At 47.8% G+C, this 13,198-nt stretch overlaps 1 protein-coding gene across 4 annotated transcripts in view; it reads left to right on the top strand.

Moving 5' to 3' along the window:
• Positions 1-1,387: 1,387 nt before the first annotated feature.
• BDH1 (3-hydroxybutyrate dehydrogenase 1) overlaps positions 1,388-13,198 on the top strand; it is a 42,456-nt gene continuing 30,645 nt past the window's right edge. Inside the window, exon 1 of one of the 4 annotated variants that reach the window (XM_059163089.1) lies at positions 1,388-1,610. Coding sequence is in view for 1 of the 4 variants with exons in the window: in XM_059163087.1 (XP_059019070.1) it covers positions 12,910-12,937 (28 nt within the window). In the remaining 3 variants the exon portion in view is untranslated. Of the gene's footprint in view, positions 1,611-7,088; positions 7,451-8,574; positions 8,813-12,810; positions 12,938-13,198 lie in introns of those variants that run through there. The other 3 variants (XM_059163088.1, XM_059163090.1, XM_059163087.1) reach the window with 3 other exon arrangements.

The following is a 13,198-nucleotide window of genomic DNA, read 5'->3' as shown; positions in this document are numbered from 1 at the left end:
TGGGAGAGAGAGGGAAAGAGAGAAGGATTTTAAGGAATTGTAGAGGCTTGGCAAGTTCAAAATCATCAGCATAGGCCAGTAGCGGAGAGACCCGGGGAAGAACTCTAGAGAAGATTCCAAAGGTGGTCTCTTGGCAGAATTCCCTCTCCTGAGGGAGTCAGACTTCCTTTGGAGACAAGTCACTCAATCTTTCTATTTGGTTGGCTGAGGCCATCCAAGTTATGAAGGGTAATCTGTTTTACTCAAAGCCCACTGATTTAAATATTAATTTTGTTTAAAAACATCTTCACAAAAAGATTCAGAATAATGTTTGACCAAATATGTGGGCATTTGTGACTAGCCAAGTTGACATTAAAATTAAACATCAATAGCCACTCTGTGTCAACTTGGCCCCCATGCATAGCTCCTTAAACCATACTTACTATCCAAATGAAGACAATTAACAAGGCAACAAATCCACCTAATGTGACATGATTATCCTGTATATAATTGAAAATGTACTAACCTCTTCCCTAGAGGAGGATGCAAAGTCCTTGGGTGATGTTTACTCCTCTCCTTCAAATCCCCTAACTGAAATACTATGTTGTAAAGTTAACAATACTATGATATAAAGTCAAAACATCTTCTGTTACATAAAGGAATAATAGAGAAAAGAAAACAAAGACATTATACGCAGACACACACCACAAAGTAAGGAAGAAATCTTCATGACAATTACAGTCCTTGTTTTCTGTAACTGGTCATGTGGTTGAAGCTGATATTTATAACTACCTTTTCCTCCTGCCCATTCCATATTCCCTTTGTCCTTGTCTGGTTGTGCTTCTTTACTTGGTAGAAGGCCCCGAACCTTCATTCACAGAGGATCAAGGTCATTAGTAGTCCTGCCTGAATTTGATTGTTGTAATTTTCCACTGACTTTAATGACAGGGTATGGGAATACTAAGAGATCCCTTAAGGGATCTATACTCTATACATATGTCTATACTCTATATGTCTACATATGTCTGTATGTCTATATTCTTCCTTACCTCCATTGATGATGTTCAAGGAGTATGTTTTGGTCCCACCTTCTGACAACTAACTCTGTTTAAATTTGTTTGGCCATCTTGAAATCTTCTCAGGTCCTGATTCTGGGTCATGCTCAGGGCATTCTCCGGATATTTCTGGCAGGGGGAGCTTAAGGTGAAGTCTGCTGGAGCTGCCCTTTGGCATCATTTTTTCTTAATTTGTTCCTAATCAGTGACATTTACTCTTGACTCTCTGCTTGTCAGAGGGCCAAACTCACAGACATTTTAAGCTTAAAACAAACATTTACAAGGCTGAACTTTGCCTATTTAATGACAAACACACAAACATCCAGAACTCTAAATATTGTATTTATCATTAGTTCATTTTATTTCAAATGAGTGTGAGAATTTCCCTTCCCTGCTAAAGACTAGCATTGAAATAATACACATACATTTTGGAAGTGATTTCCAGGGGTGTGTATTATACCTTATTAACTGAGCATTAAGAGGATTCCAGGTGATCTATCTGCCTTGTAACTTACCTGGAGAGCACCCCGCGAGCTGATAGTGCTGAGGGACGTTGTTACCCCACCACCAGCTAAGGTGAGTGAACACTGAATGCGAGAAATATCAGCAGAAGGAAAAGCTTCAAATCTTGGGAAGAACCTGGTTGAGGGGAGGGAGTTGGGGAGGAGCAGATATGCCTCGGGAAAGAAGTTCTGGCAACCCAAAATGGAGAGGCAGCAGCCTGGCAATTTGATTTCCCTTCTGAATTAGTAGGCTCTGTCCTTGGTGCAAGAAGCAGTAAATGGTTTAAAGAGTACATATTTGTTTGAAAAAAATTATGAAGATATGAATCAAAATAAGCATGTGTTTTGTTATCCCGATTTTCAAGAGTTTATTGTAACAAATATTTTTTGAAAAACCTGAATTTGAAGGTCAGAAAATTAAATCAGATTTAAGGTTTGAGAATCTTGTCCCATATTTTTCTTTTTCAAAGTGTATATGGTCAAATAGAACCTATAATTACTTTTCCTAGCTGAGGGCATGAGATGTTGGCATCTGTATTGTATTTGTTGAAAGAAATTTCCATGTAATAAGGCATTTGAGCTTCTGTTAGATCATTCACAGAAAGAATACCCAACAGGTTATAAAAAATTCTCTATTCCAAAGGCCCTTGTAAACTGGAATTTTCAGCCTTTTTTAAAGCAAGATCCTTAGGACAGTTGGTGGTAGGCTTAAAGAAAGTCTCTGAAGGGCCCCTGGGTGGCTCAGTCTGTTGAGCATTCAACTTGATTTCAGTTCAGGTCATGATCTCAGGGTCGTGAGATTGAGCCCCACATCAGTCTCCAAGCAAAGCATGGAGCCTGCTTGAGATTCTCTCTCTCTCTATCCTGCTTCCCTGCCCCCAGCTTTTGGACATTTTCTCTCTCTAAAAAAAGAAAGAGAGTATTTGGAATATGATGGACTTATGTGGCATCTGTCTCTGTCACTTGATAGTTGTGTTGCTTCAACTTCCTTCGGTGCAAAATGGGGATAATCTTAGGTCACTTTAAAAATCGTTAGAGATTAAATGAAATAATGCAGACAAAACTCTTGACATCGTGTCTGGAACATAGCAATTAACTGCTAAGTGGTGTTGTTGAAAACAGGGACCCAGCATTTGGTTATCACTGCATTCTGAGAACAAAGCACAATGCCTGTGATACATGATATGATAAGGCTCAGGTGTAAACTGATAGAAGGAAGGAAGGAGATTTATGGGTTGCTCTAGCTTGGGGTGAATGGTCAGAGGTAAGGACACTGTTTTTTACCTTCTTTTTAAAAATTTTTAAATTTTTTTAAAAGACTTTATTTGACAGACAGCGATCACAAGTAGGCAGAGAGGCAGGCAGAGAGAGGAGGAAGCAGGCTCCCTGTTGGGCCGAGAGCCCGATGCAGGCCTCGATCCCAGGACCCTGGGATCATGACTTGAGCCAAAGGCAGAGGCCTTAACCCACTGAGCCACCCAGGCACCCCTGTTTTTTACCTTCTTGTTGCGGAAAATCTGAGGTGACCGAGGAAACTCAAACACCGCACGGGAGAGCAGGGAAAGCTTAGCTTTATTAACGCCAGCGGGCTTAGCCGGATTCCTTCCCAAAGACTGAGCACCCGACAGAGTTAGGAGTGAGTTTTTATGGTTACAGGCAATGGGGGATGTTAACGGGGTGTTTTCGAGGTCTCTCAAAACCTGAAAGCTTTCCCAGTCTCTCAAGGCCAAATGGCACTTTCACCTGGAAGTATAATCCATGTGGAGGTGTCTCAGGAGAGTGCTGAATCACCCAGGGGAGTGTTTCTTTTCTTATTCAAACAGGACCGGGCGTCAGGTCTTTTTCTTCTGTCTCAGCAGGAGCAATGACTTGTTATCTTATCTTAGTCAAACCGGATGGCTTTTTGGTCTTTTCTTGGCTTTAGCTGGAGCAAAGAGGAGCCAGGAATGGAAAGGGGCTGGAGCAGGGAGTCTCTATCCGCCTTATTCTCATACTTTCCCTCTTCAAATATCCCAATTACTGCAAAGATACTTTGCTTACATTTCCAAACTACTGGGGCACCTGGCTGGCTCACTTGATAGAGCATGTGACTTTTGATCTCAGGGTTCTGAGTTCAAGCCCCATGTTGGGTAACAGAGCCCACTTAAAAAGGAAAAACAAACAAACAAAACAAACAAACAAAACCAAAAAAACTCCTCATGCCAAACTGTGGTTAAAAGGTAAACAAAAACAAAAACAAATTTTAGTTAAATATATTGGAGTCAAAAGACAGAAAGGGGGTGAGGATGCGGGTGCCTGACACGGCCCCTCTTTCTCCAGAAAGGTCCAAGCTCTTGTTTTACTTGCTCACTCACTACAGGGAAAAGACTGGGCCTCCAGTTCTCATTCATGAGCAGAATTCAGTATTATGGTCACGTCGAGATCTAGGGCTCTTTTCAGCGCATTAAATTCTGAGCACCACCAATTTTAGAAAAATCCACTGAGCTTTTTCTTCATTTCACTGTCAATTACAGAAAAAAAAAAGCTACTTGATACTTCTAAAATTCTGCAGAATTAATGACATGATATCTAGTCTCCCTCCCCCTTTTTAAAATATTTTATTTATTCATTTGACAGACAGAGACCACAAGTAGGCAGAGAGGCAGGCAGAGAGAGAGTGTGTGGAGGAAGCAGGCTCCCCGCAGAGCAGAGAGCCCAATTCAGGGCTCGATCCCAGGACCCTGGGATCATGACCTGAGCCGAAGGCAGAGGCTTTAACCCACTGAGCCACCCTCCCTTTAAAAGAAAATTCAAATTGTATCAAAACAAAGAGAAGCCCTGTAGGGTTTGGATTAGTAAGTGGTGTTATTCTTCTCTCTTCCCCAGCAAGGCTCAGTGCTGAGGGTTGCACAGGTGGGCTCCTGGAGTGCTTCAAGGTGGCTGGCCAAGGGCGGGATTTAACCTGTACCATTTGACATTCAACACTTAACACTGAGGACCGAGAAGACCAAGGGCATTTAGAGATGGGGCAGGGCTAGGTCTGGAAGAGGAGGGCTGGGGCCTCGGAAGATGAGGGAATGGTTAGCTTGACAGGGATTCAGGAAGTCTGTGAGTGAGGAGGCAATTAGGAACGGATATGGATGGGAGCCAACCCTGCGGCCCTCTGGGCAGTGGGATTTCTTCAGGGGGCTTCGTTCCAACTGGGTCTTTAAGGATGCTACCTTAGTCCGTCCTAAAGCCCTACTGGAAGTCCCACTACACTACACTTACATGTCCCTCTTTTAGAAGACTTACAAGACTTCTAATGATTCATTAACTTATGTACATGTCTCATCTCCTTCCTTGAAGGCAGAAGGGAAGGGCGGCTTCCCTTCCAGACTAGTTGCATAATTTGCAACAGCACCACTGGCGTTGAAATGAAACATGCTAGGTGCCACAAACCCTGGCCTGAGACTTCGTATCTGGGTAGAGGAACTGCTTTCACAAGGGGGTGAGAGGAAGAGGAGGGCAGAAAGGAGACAGAATCTTGGCACGTGCTGCACTGGGAGTGAACGGGGTCTCACATTGTCTCTGCCTCCATGTTCAACCGCAGAGCTGAGAGTTTTTCAAAGTCAGCAGTCAGAATCTTGGAAACAGGGGAGAGATTTAAGGAGTGCTGAGAATGACTTTGTCAGACTCTCATTTTGACCCAGGCCTTCAGCTGGTCCTATCCCTTGGGAGTCACCAATAGTCCTGCCTTTCTCTGAGAGTTTATTGGGGATTCCCTAAAGGGCAGGGCAACTGGGAGAGAAAATGAGCAAAAGCTCAGGCTGAAAAATTCCTCCTTAGCAGACGTGGGAAAGGTCTGCTGAGAATGACCCTGAAAGGTGGGCAGAGATGCCTCTTTTGGGTTAATGACTGGCTTAGTCGGGTTCCCCAGAAAAAACACTCTGAGCAAGAAGCCTCTTTTGGGTTAATGACTGGCTTAGTCGGGTTCCCCAGAAAAACACTGAGCAAGCATTTCCATAAAGTTAGTTTATTTTGGGAACAAATCCCAAGGCACAGGAGTGGAAGGGTAGGAAGATCATGCAAGCAAGGAAGAACAGAAAAAAGCAATCCAAGTGTGCAGTACTGAACTGATAAAGTTGGGCACCACGGTGGGCAACCGGGGCTCTGTCCTCTTAGGAGCTACACAGAATGCACCTCAGAACTGCCCACCGGAGAATGTTAGAGGGGAATATTTCTCCACAGGTTCCTTCTGCCTCAAAGCAAGTCTCTAGCAGTGCTCGTGCTTTTGCATTTGCAGTTCTGCGCATGCGTCAGAGTGGGCAGGGCTTTCCCACAGGGGTCCTTGGCTGCTTTGACAGCGAAGACCAGAGCTGCGAATGTGCAGACCAGGGGAGGTGCAGCTGAGGCAAGGTGCCCTCAGGTACCACCTGAATTCAGTCATTTGCCATAGCAAAGCTGGAATAAAAAGATAGGCTGGGAAGCTGTGAGGTCAGCCACAGGTGTTGTCTGATATAACTTCAGGTCCAATGTCCTTTCCCTGTTTTCTATTAGTTGAACTACATTTCCGTTCAATTCTCAGTCCAAAGTCAGGACCTCTGATTTTTCTAGGTGGAAACGGTAATTCTTCCTTTCATTAAATGCTTTTCTAGCCATGCATAACTTTCAAAGTGTAACCAGCAACCCATTGTAACGATTTATGTTATGGCTGTGGCGTGGAGAGAGCCAGTATTCTGAAACACAACACTGAAGAAAAATACGCTGGCTTCAGTTTGTCTGTAAAATGGGTACAGAGAATCAAGTGAATTCTGCCTTTGTGATCCTCCCATTCTTCAAGACACTGTTGTGTTAGGAGCTGGGGATAAAGTAGAAACAAACTCTCAAGAAGCCCGTGGAACGGAGCTGACAAGTTTCTTCTAAATTCCCACCAGGCCAGCACTTCCGTCCCTTTTTCATCTGCCTGGTCCCTTTCCAATCAGCGCTTCTGTGATTTGACGTTAACATAGCCCCTGTCACTAATTTGTCGATAGTCTCCTTCTCTCCTCAGGCGGCTTTTCATCCTAAAAACTTGGCGCGGTCATCCGGCTCTGTGGCCAGTTCCCCTGACGTTTATTGTTTAAACTCTGGGACCTGTGCTTAAATTACCTTTAAAGATTCATAGGAGCAATTCTTTTTTTTTTTTTTTAATATTTTATTTATTTGACAGAAAAAGATCACAAGTAGGCAGAGAGAGAGAGAGAGAGAGAGGGAAGCAGGCCCCCCGCCGAGCAGAGAGCCCGACGCGGGACTCGATCCCAGGACCCTGGGATCATGACCTGAGCCTAAGGCAGCGGCCCAACCCACTGAGCCACCCAGGCGCCCCCATAGGAGCAATTCCTTAAATGCATTCCATCCGATCAAAAGACAAATATAAAAACCACCCAACGAACTCCGATGAGTTCGAAAGTCAGCAAACACGCACAGAAGCTGGAAGAAGCCTCACTCCTCACCAGGTTCCTTCAGTTCCCGGTGCGGCATCTGCTCCTCCCAGCTTGAGAGCCCCAGACTCTCCAGAACGCGGCTGGCGGTGGAGCTCAGCGCCTGGGAAGGGGTTTATCTTGGGCCGAGAGCCAGATTGGGGGTACCCTCTGCGGGAGGCGGGCTGGGCGGGACGCCCGAGGAGGAAGGAGAGCGCGCAGGAGCGCTCCCCGCCCCGGCGACGCCCGCGGCCCGCCCCGCCCCGCGCTGCCAGACAGCGTGCACCCACTGTGTCTAGGCTCGGCCGCCTACCAGATCCGAAGTAGAAAGCCGCAGTAGCGGGAGCGTGTAGGACTTCGAGAGGGCAACGGCGGCAGCGCCCCCACCGGGCCGTCCAAGCCAGGAGCGCGGGTACCCGCGAAGCGTTGGGCTCAGGGGAACGCGCCGGCTGGGCCCTCCGCGGCCGGAGCCCCTCCACCCATCTGGTCTGGGGTAAGAGGAGGGGTCCGCATCTCTGCAGCTACGGCGGCATGCGCCGACGCCCCCTGCTCAGTTTGGTTTGGCCTCGCGCGGCCCCTTGGATACGGGTGGGGATGTGGCACGGATTCCTGTAGGTCTGGCCCTGCAGCTGCGGCCAGGGTAAGGGTGGGAAGATGGACGGATCCTGCCCAGATCCGTCTCAGTCCCAGGCGGCCCTCACCCACCGCCTTCCGGGGCCTTCAGTCCTCGCCTGGCTTTTATTATTAGGCAAAATGTGCTCGGCGGGAGGAGTCCCAGGTTGAACGCGCAGCCCCGAGGAGCCCAGGGGAAACCCCCGGCCTCATCCTTCCCCGCCTCCGCATTTTACAGAAGACCACCCCAGCTCCCCAGTACGGAAGGAAGTGGCCCAAGGTCATCTCGTAGTCGGAAGCCGAGCCGGTACCGAAGCTGGTAGTTCCAGTCCCAGGCTGGGACCGCCCCCTTCTTCACCGCGCCTCCCTCCTCCTGCCCCACGTTGCGTCCTCCGCGAAGCCCTGTCCTCAGGACTTGGGGAGTCCTGCCTCCCCCTTTCCCCGCACCGCCGCGGCCGGGGAAGGACGGTAGAGAGCGGTTAGGCTGCCGGTCCAACCGCCTTGAGCACGAGCTGAGCCTCCGGCTGCTGGAGGACCGAATAGGCAGCCGGACGGGGACGGGGAGTGGGGGTGGGGAGCATGGTGGAGGCGCCGCGGGGGCAGCCTGGGGATGGGATGCCTAGGTGGTGGTAGGCTGGGGCACGCCCAGTCGCGGGCGCCGACCGCCGGGCTTTGTCTGGGCGGTCCCTTCTCAGCCAATGGGAGCGCGGCTCGAGCCGAGCCCCTGGGCTCCCGCCTCCGGCCGGCGGGAAGGAACTGCGGCCCTGCGATTGGTTGCGCATCCCTCCGCGCGGGGTGGAGCTGGGTGGCGCGCGCGCTCGCGGGCCGCCCGGCTTCTGCTTGAGTCCACGAGCGTGCGAGAGAAGGTGTCCTGGCTGTCGGTCCGCAGCCGCTTCGGGGCGGGTTTGGCTCTGTTCGCGTCGTTGAGCCCTGCGCGTTTTTTTCCAGACCGTCGGCCAAAATCGGCCTCGAGTCAGCTGATGCAGTCACGGGCTAGCCCGGGTTGGGGGTGTAGTCGAAGAGGCAAATCTTTCATTACTGACGGCTGCTCGCAGGCCTCCTGCAGCCGGGATCCTTCAGGACGCCGCATATGTCCTACTTCCTACCTGAGCCTTGGAGCCCGGCTTTGCATGGGTTTAAATACACCGCTGGCGAGCGTGGAAGCTGACCTTTGGAATTGCTGCAGATTTCATGCTCTCTCCATACACATATGCATAGAGTCTGTTTCCAGTCAGACACCAGAGTAGGTATTTTGGGGAAGGCGAAAGTCAGTGCTATAACAGGTGGACCCTATCTGTGGGGAGCGCACAGTCCAGGTGGGAGTTGGTGGAGTGCTTATAAGCAGAAATATCTAATACTTGCTTAGGTAAGTGCTGTTCTACGTGCTATTACAGAGGCACAGAAGGAAAGGATGGAATGGAACTGTAGGCGAGAGATTGATTTTTTAAAGTCAGGGCATCAGGAAAGGCATCTTGGAGGAGTATTCTTTGAATCAGGACTTGGTCTTAGGAACAAGTCATATGTGGTATGGAATGAGCAAAACATGGAAACTGGAGAGTACAGGGCTTCTTGAGCGATGGTATAGCAAATGGTAATGAGTAGATGAGAAAATTATAGTGATTTGGAGGCCCAGGTGAGGTCCGGCTTGTATACCCTGATTTGAAATGTGGTAAGAACTTATGAATAGAATGGCTCTTTAATTTGTCAGGTGTGCTGTTATAATAATAATTATAATAATAATAATTATTATTATTATTTGACATCTGCACCAAAAATCTTGGAAATACCTTTGATTTTTTGTTCTTGCACATTCTCCTTTAAATTTGTCCGTTAAATCATATGGGGCTCTACCTTCAATAGCTAGCCAAACTCTGACCACTTCTAGTTACCTTCATGGTTTCCACCAGGGCCCGCAACCCTTCTGTATATCTCCAGAGAGTACCTTTGCACATTTCACTGGACTTGTGCAGTGCACAACCTTTATGGCCATAAACTGTGGCTCTGGATTACTGCCTCAGCATGTAAGTGGTCTCCCTGCTTTTGCCTTTGTTCATACTCAGTTTATTCTTAACCCAGTGAGGCTTATTGTATTAAAAAGTAAGTCTGATCATAGTATACCTCTGCCTAAAAGCCCCTTAAGTAATTCACATATTATGTGCCTACTGTGTAGAGGGCAGTGTTAGGTGTTGGGGGTATAACAGTGACCAAAGCAGACAAAATCCCCTGCTCTCAGAGTTTACATTCTAATGGGACTGAAAGATAACAAATAAGATAAATAAGTACAGTGTGTATAATGTTAAAGTGTAGTAAGTCGGGGGGGGGGATAGAAGCAGGGGAAGGGGATTAGAAAATACCATGGTGGGGGTGATACATGGGGTAGCCAGAGAATGTCTTACTGGGGAAACATTTGAGTAAAAGATTAAAGTGTGAGAAGGATCCCTGTGGATAATGAGGGGGAAGAATGTTCCAAGTAGAGGGAAAAGTAAGGGCAAAGTTTCCGAAGCAGGAGCTTACTTGTCATGTTCTAAGTATAGCAGGAAGGCCATTGTAACCAAGGTGCAGAATGGTGGGGGCGGGGATGAAAACCCAGATTGTGGAGGGTCTTGGGGACAATCTACAGTGATTTTTTTGGCTTTTACTGCCAGCAAGAGTTTGGTGCCTGAATGACACGATCTGAGTTACATTTCACAGAATCCTGCAGGCCCGTGTCGAGCAGTGTCTGAAAGGGGACAAGGGTAGAAACAGGGAGCCAAAGTTGGGTGGTGACTGCAATAATCCGGGCAAGAAGTGAAGACGGCTTAGACAAAGATGATAGCAGAGGGCTCTAGATACATTGTGAAGGTGGAGTCAGGATTTGCTGACAGCTTGGCTGCAGAGTGCAAAATAAAGAAGGATTAAGAATGAAGAAGACAGGGGCGCTTGGGTGGCTCAGTGGGTTAAGCCACTGCCTTCGGCTCGGGCCCTGGTCTCAGGGTCCTGGGATTGAGTCCCGCATTGGGTTCTCTGCTCAGCAGGGAGCCTGCTTCCCTCTCTCTCTCTCTCTCTCTGCCTGCCTCTCCATCTACTTGTGATTTCTCTCTGTCAAATAAATAAATAAAATCTTAAAAAAAAAAAAAAAGAAGAAGACATAGAGAAACAGGTACTCAGTGCCATAGCACAAGCTTGATTTTGAACAGGTTTTTTTTTTTAAGATTTTTAATTTATTTATTTGACAGAGGTCACATGTAGGCAGAGAGGCAGGCAGAGAGAGAGGGGGAAGCAGGCTCCCCGCTGAGCAGAGAGCCCGATGTGGAGCTCAATCCCAGGACCCTGAGTTCATGACCTGGGCCAAAGGCAGAGGCTTTAACCCACCACCAGGCGCCCCTGGATGGGTTATTATAAGTTATAATAGATAACCTATTAAACATTCCAGTGGAGTTGTTGCATGGGCAGATGGCTATGTGAGTCTGGAGTTTGGAGGAGAAGGCTGGTTGGAGGTAAACATGTAGGAGTTGGTAGCATATAAATCCTATTTAAAGCTCTGAGCACTCATGATGGGTGTGGGAAGAGTCCACCAGTGGAGCCCTGAGAGTCCCATCGTTTAGGGGTCTGACTTGAATTTGATAGGCGACCCCTATTATCCTACGGATGGAATGCCTGCTTAAGCTGGCACTTATGGCCATTTTGACAGCTCTAATACTTTCTCTTGGGGCAGGACAGATGAGAAGTGGAGAGGGGGAGACACGGTTTCCTGTTATCACTGCCAAGATCTATTGGCATTCTCAAAATGGGGCAAGCTTAAGAATTAGTAATAATGTTCTCTCTGCTTCTGTGCATTTTCACTGGTATTGTTTTGGCCACAAGGAACAGAGACTTTAAGTTTATTTCAAGTGCCTTATAGAGCACTTGAAGTCTTTATAGAGTCTCAGGTGCAGCTCTTTCAGGAGGAGGCTCTGCTGTTCTGTGTCTCTTGTTTCTCCCTGTCCATCTCTCCTCCTTGCTGCATGTGTGCCTGACTCTTCTCTCTGCAGGTTGGGTTTCTCCATCCTCTCTGGCTTCAGGGGCAGTGTAGCACAGCTGTCTCCCCCACCCCCACCTGCTGATCACTTGCCCCTGCTCCCCACCCCCAGGATGATTTGCATTCTTTCACAGCCACAGGGGTCAGAGGGATGGGTTCTCTCCCTGACCCAGTCCTCAGTGACCAGAAGGGAGGTCTCACTGGCCAACTGTAGCTGCGGAGGCCAAATCCTATGGGCGAGAGACAGGTCTGAGAGGGCAGGGATCGGGTGAGCAGGACAGACACCCGAAAGATCACCACTTCAGAGAGTGTTGGTGCTGTGTTATCTGAGGAGAGCTGACATCATCTGACTTTAATCAGGTGACTGGACTGTCTCAGACTAACGGAAGTGCCTGCGTTAGGTTTGTCTTCACTGAACTGGGCTGTATAGGTAAATCCTTGGCTTTTACTAAAGGTCTCTGTCACAGACAGCTGTATGAGTCACCTCTGCATCTGTGATAAAATGGTAGTGAGACCATTGTCGGCTTTATCATTTAATGTTCCTCTATAATGCTTTTAGACTTTGGGTCCAGAATAGTCCTCTCTCTAAGGAATAATGGTCATCTTTTTTGAATTAGGGCTTTAAGCCTTGGTAGGTTTCCCCTTTTGCATGGCCTTACGGAAGCCCTGTTAACTATGCAGTTAGCATGTGTAGCTGAGCTGGCCTGGAACTTTCAGGCAAGCCTGTGCTAAGTAACAAGAAGGGAAATAAATGGCCAAAGGAAAATATATCTCTCTCTCAGTAGGGATTTCAAACTCAAAAGCCCATAGAATCCAGGAAGTTAACAAAGGTGATTGTGGGGAGGTTTAAGACAGATAGTAGGTGTAAACTTTGTGTTGTGTTAAAGCATAACTTAGCTGCCTAGTTACATTGCCTTTTAAAATACTAGGCTGGCCAAACAGAAACAGCCAGGTAGAGCACATTGGAGGCAGGCTGCTGGTTGTCAGACCTTCGAATTTCACTCAGAAGCTCACTGGTCTTAATCTCCTTAGTGTGGGGTTCCTACATAGGAACATTTCTTGCCTAAACCCATCCTGCCCTCCTCAGTAGGATAGGGGTTACTTTTCCCATGTGGTAGTGCCAAGACCCATCCAGACTTCATGTCTAAAGACACATACATTCTCTTTCCTGCCTAAGGCCTACCTCCTGTGTTCCTGTTGCCTGCTGATGACCACTTTTTCCAAGGATTTCAGGATGGGGAATATCTGTCCCTTGCAAGAGAGACCTTGATCCTAATCCACAGGAATGCAACCAGCTTCGTCCTCCGAGAGTTAGTCCTGGGGAGCCCAGCACTGGGGCGAGGATGCACACACTATTTTTTTGGAGAGAAGGTACTTCCACAGGTTATGTGTGGGTGCCACATTGAAAATGGAAAGAGGGTGCCCTGGAGAGTAGACCCAGGTGCTCTTAGTATTAGAAAAGTTTTTCCCTTGGGATGCCTGGTCATTCAGCAAGTTAAGTGGAGAGTCTGCTTCTCCTTCTCCCTCTGCCCTTCCCTCTGCTTGTGCAGCACTTCTCTCTCTCTCTCTCAAATAAAAAAATAAAATCTTTAAAAAGAAAAGAAAAGAGAGGAAAAGAACACTTCCTCCCAG

This window comes from Mustela lutreola, chromosome 2 (genome assembly GCF_030435805.1).
Source record: "Mustela lutreola isolate mMusLut2 chromosome 2, mMusLut2.pri, whole genome shotgun sequence".
Taxonomy (NCBI): Eukaryota; Metazoa; Chordata; class Mammalia; order Carnivora; family Mustelidae; genus Mustela; species Mustela lutreola.
The sequence above is the reverse complement of the archived record's forward strand: the minus strand, read 5'-3'. Positions and strand labels throughout refer to the sequence as shown.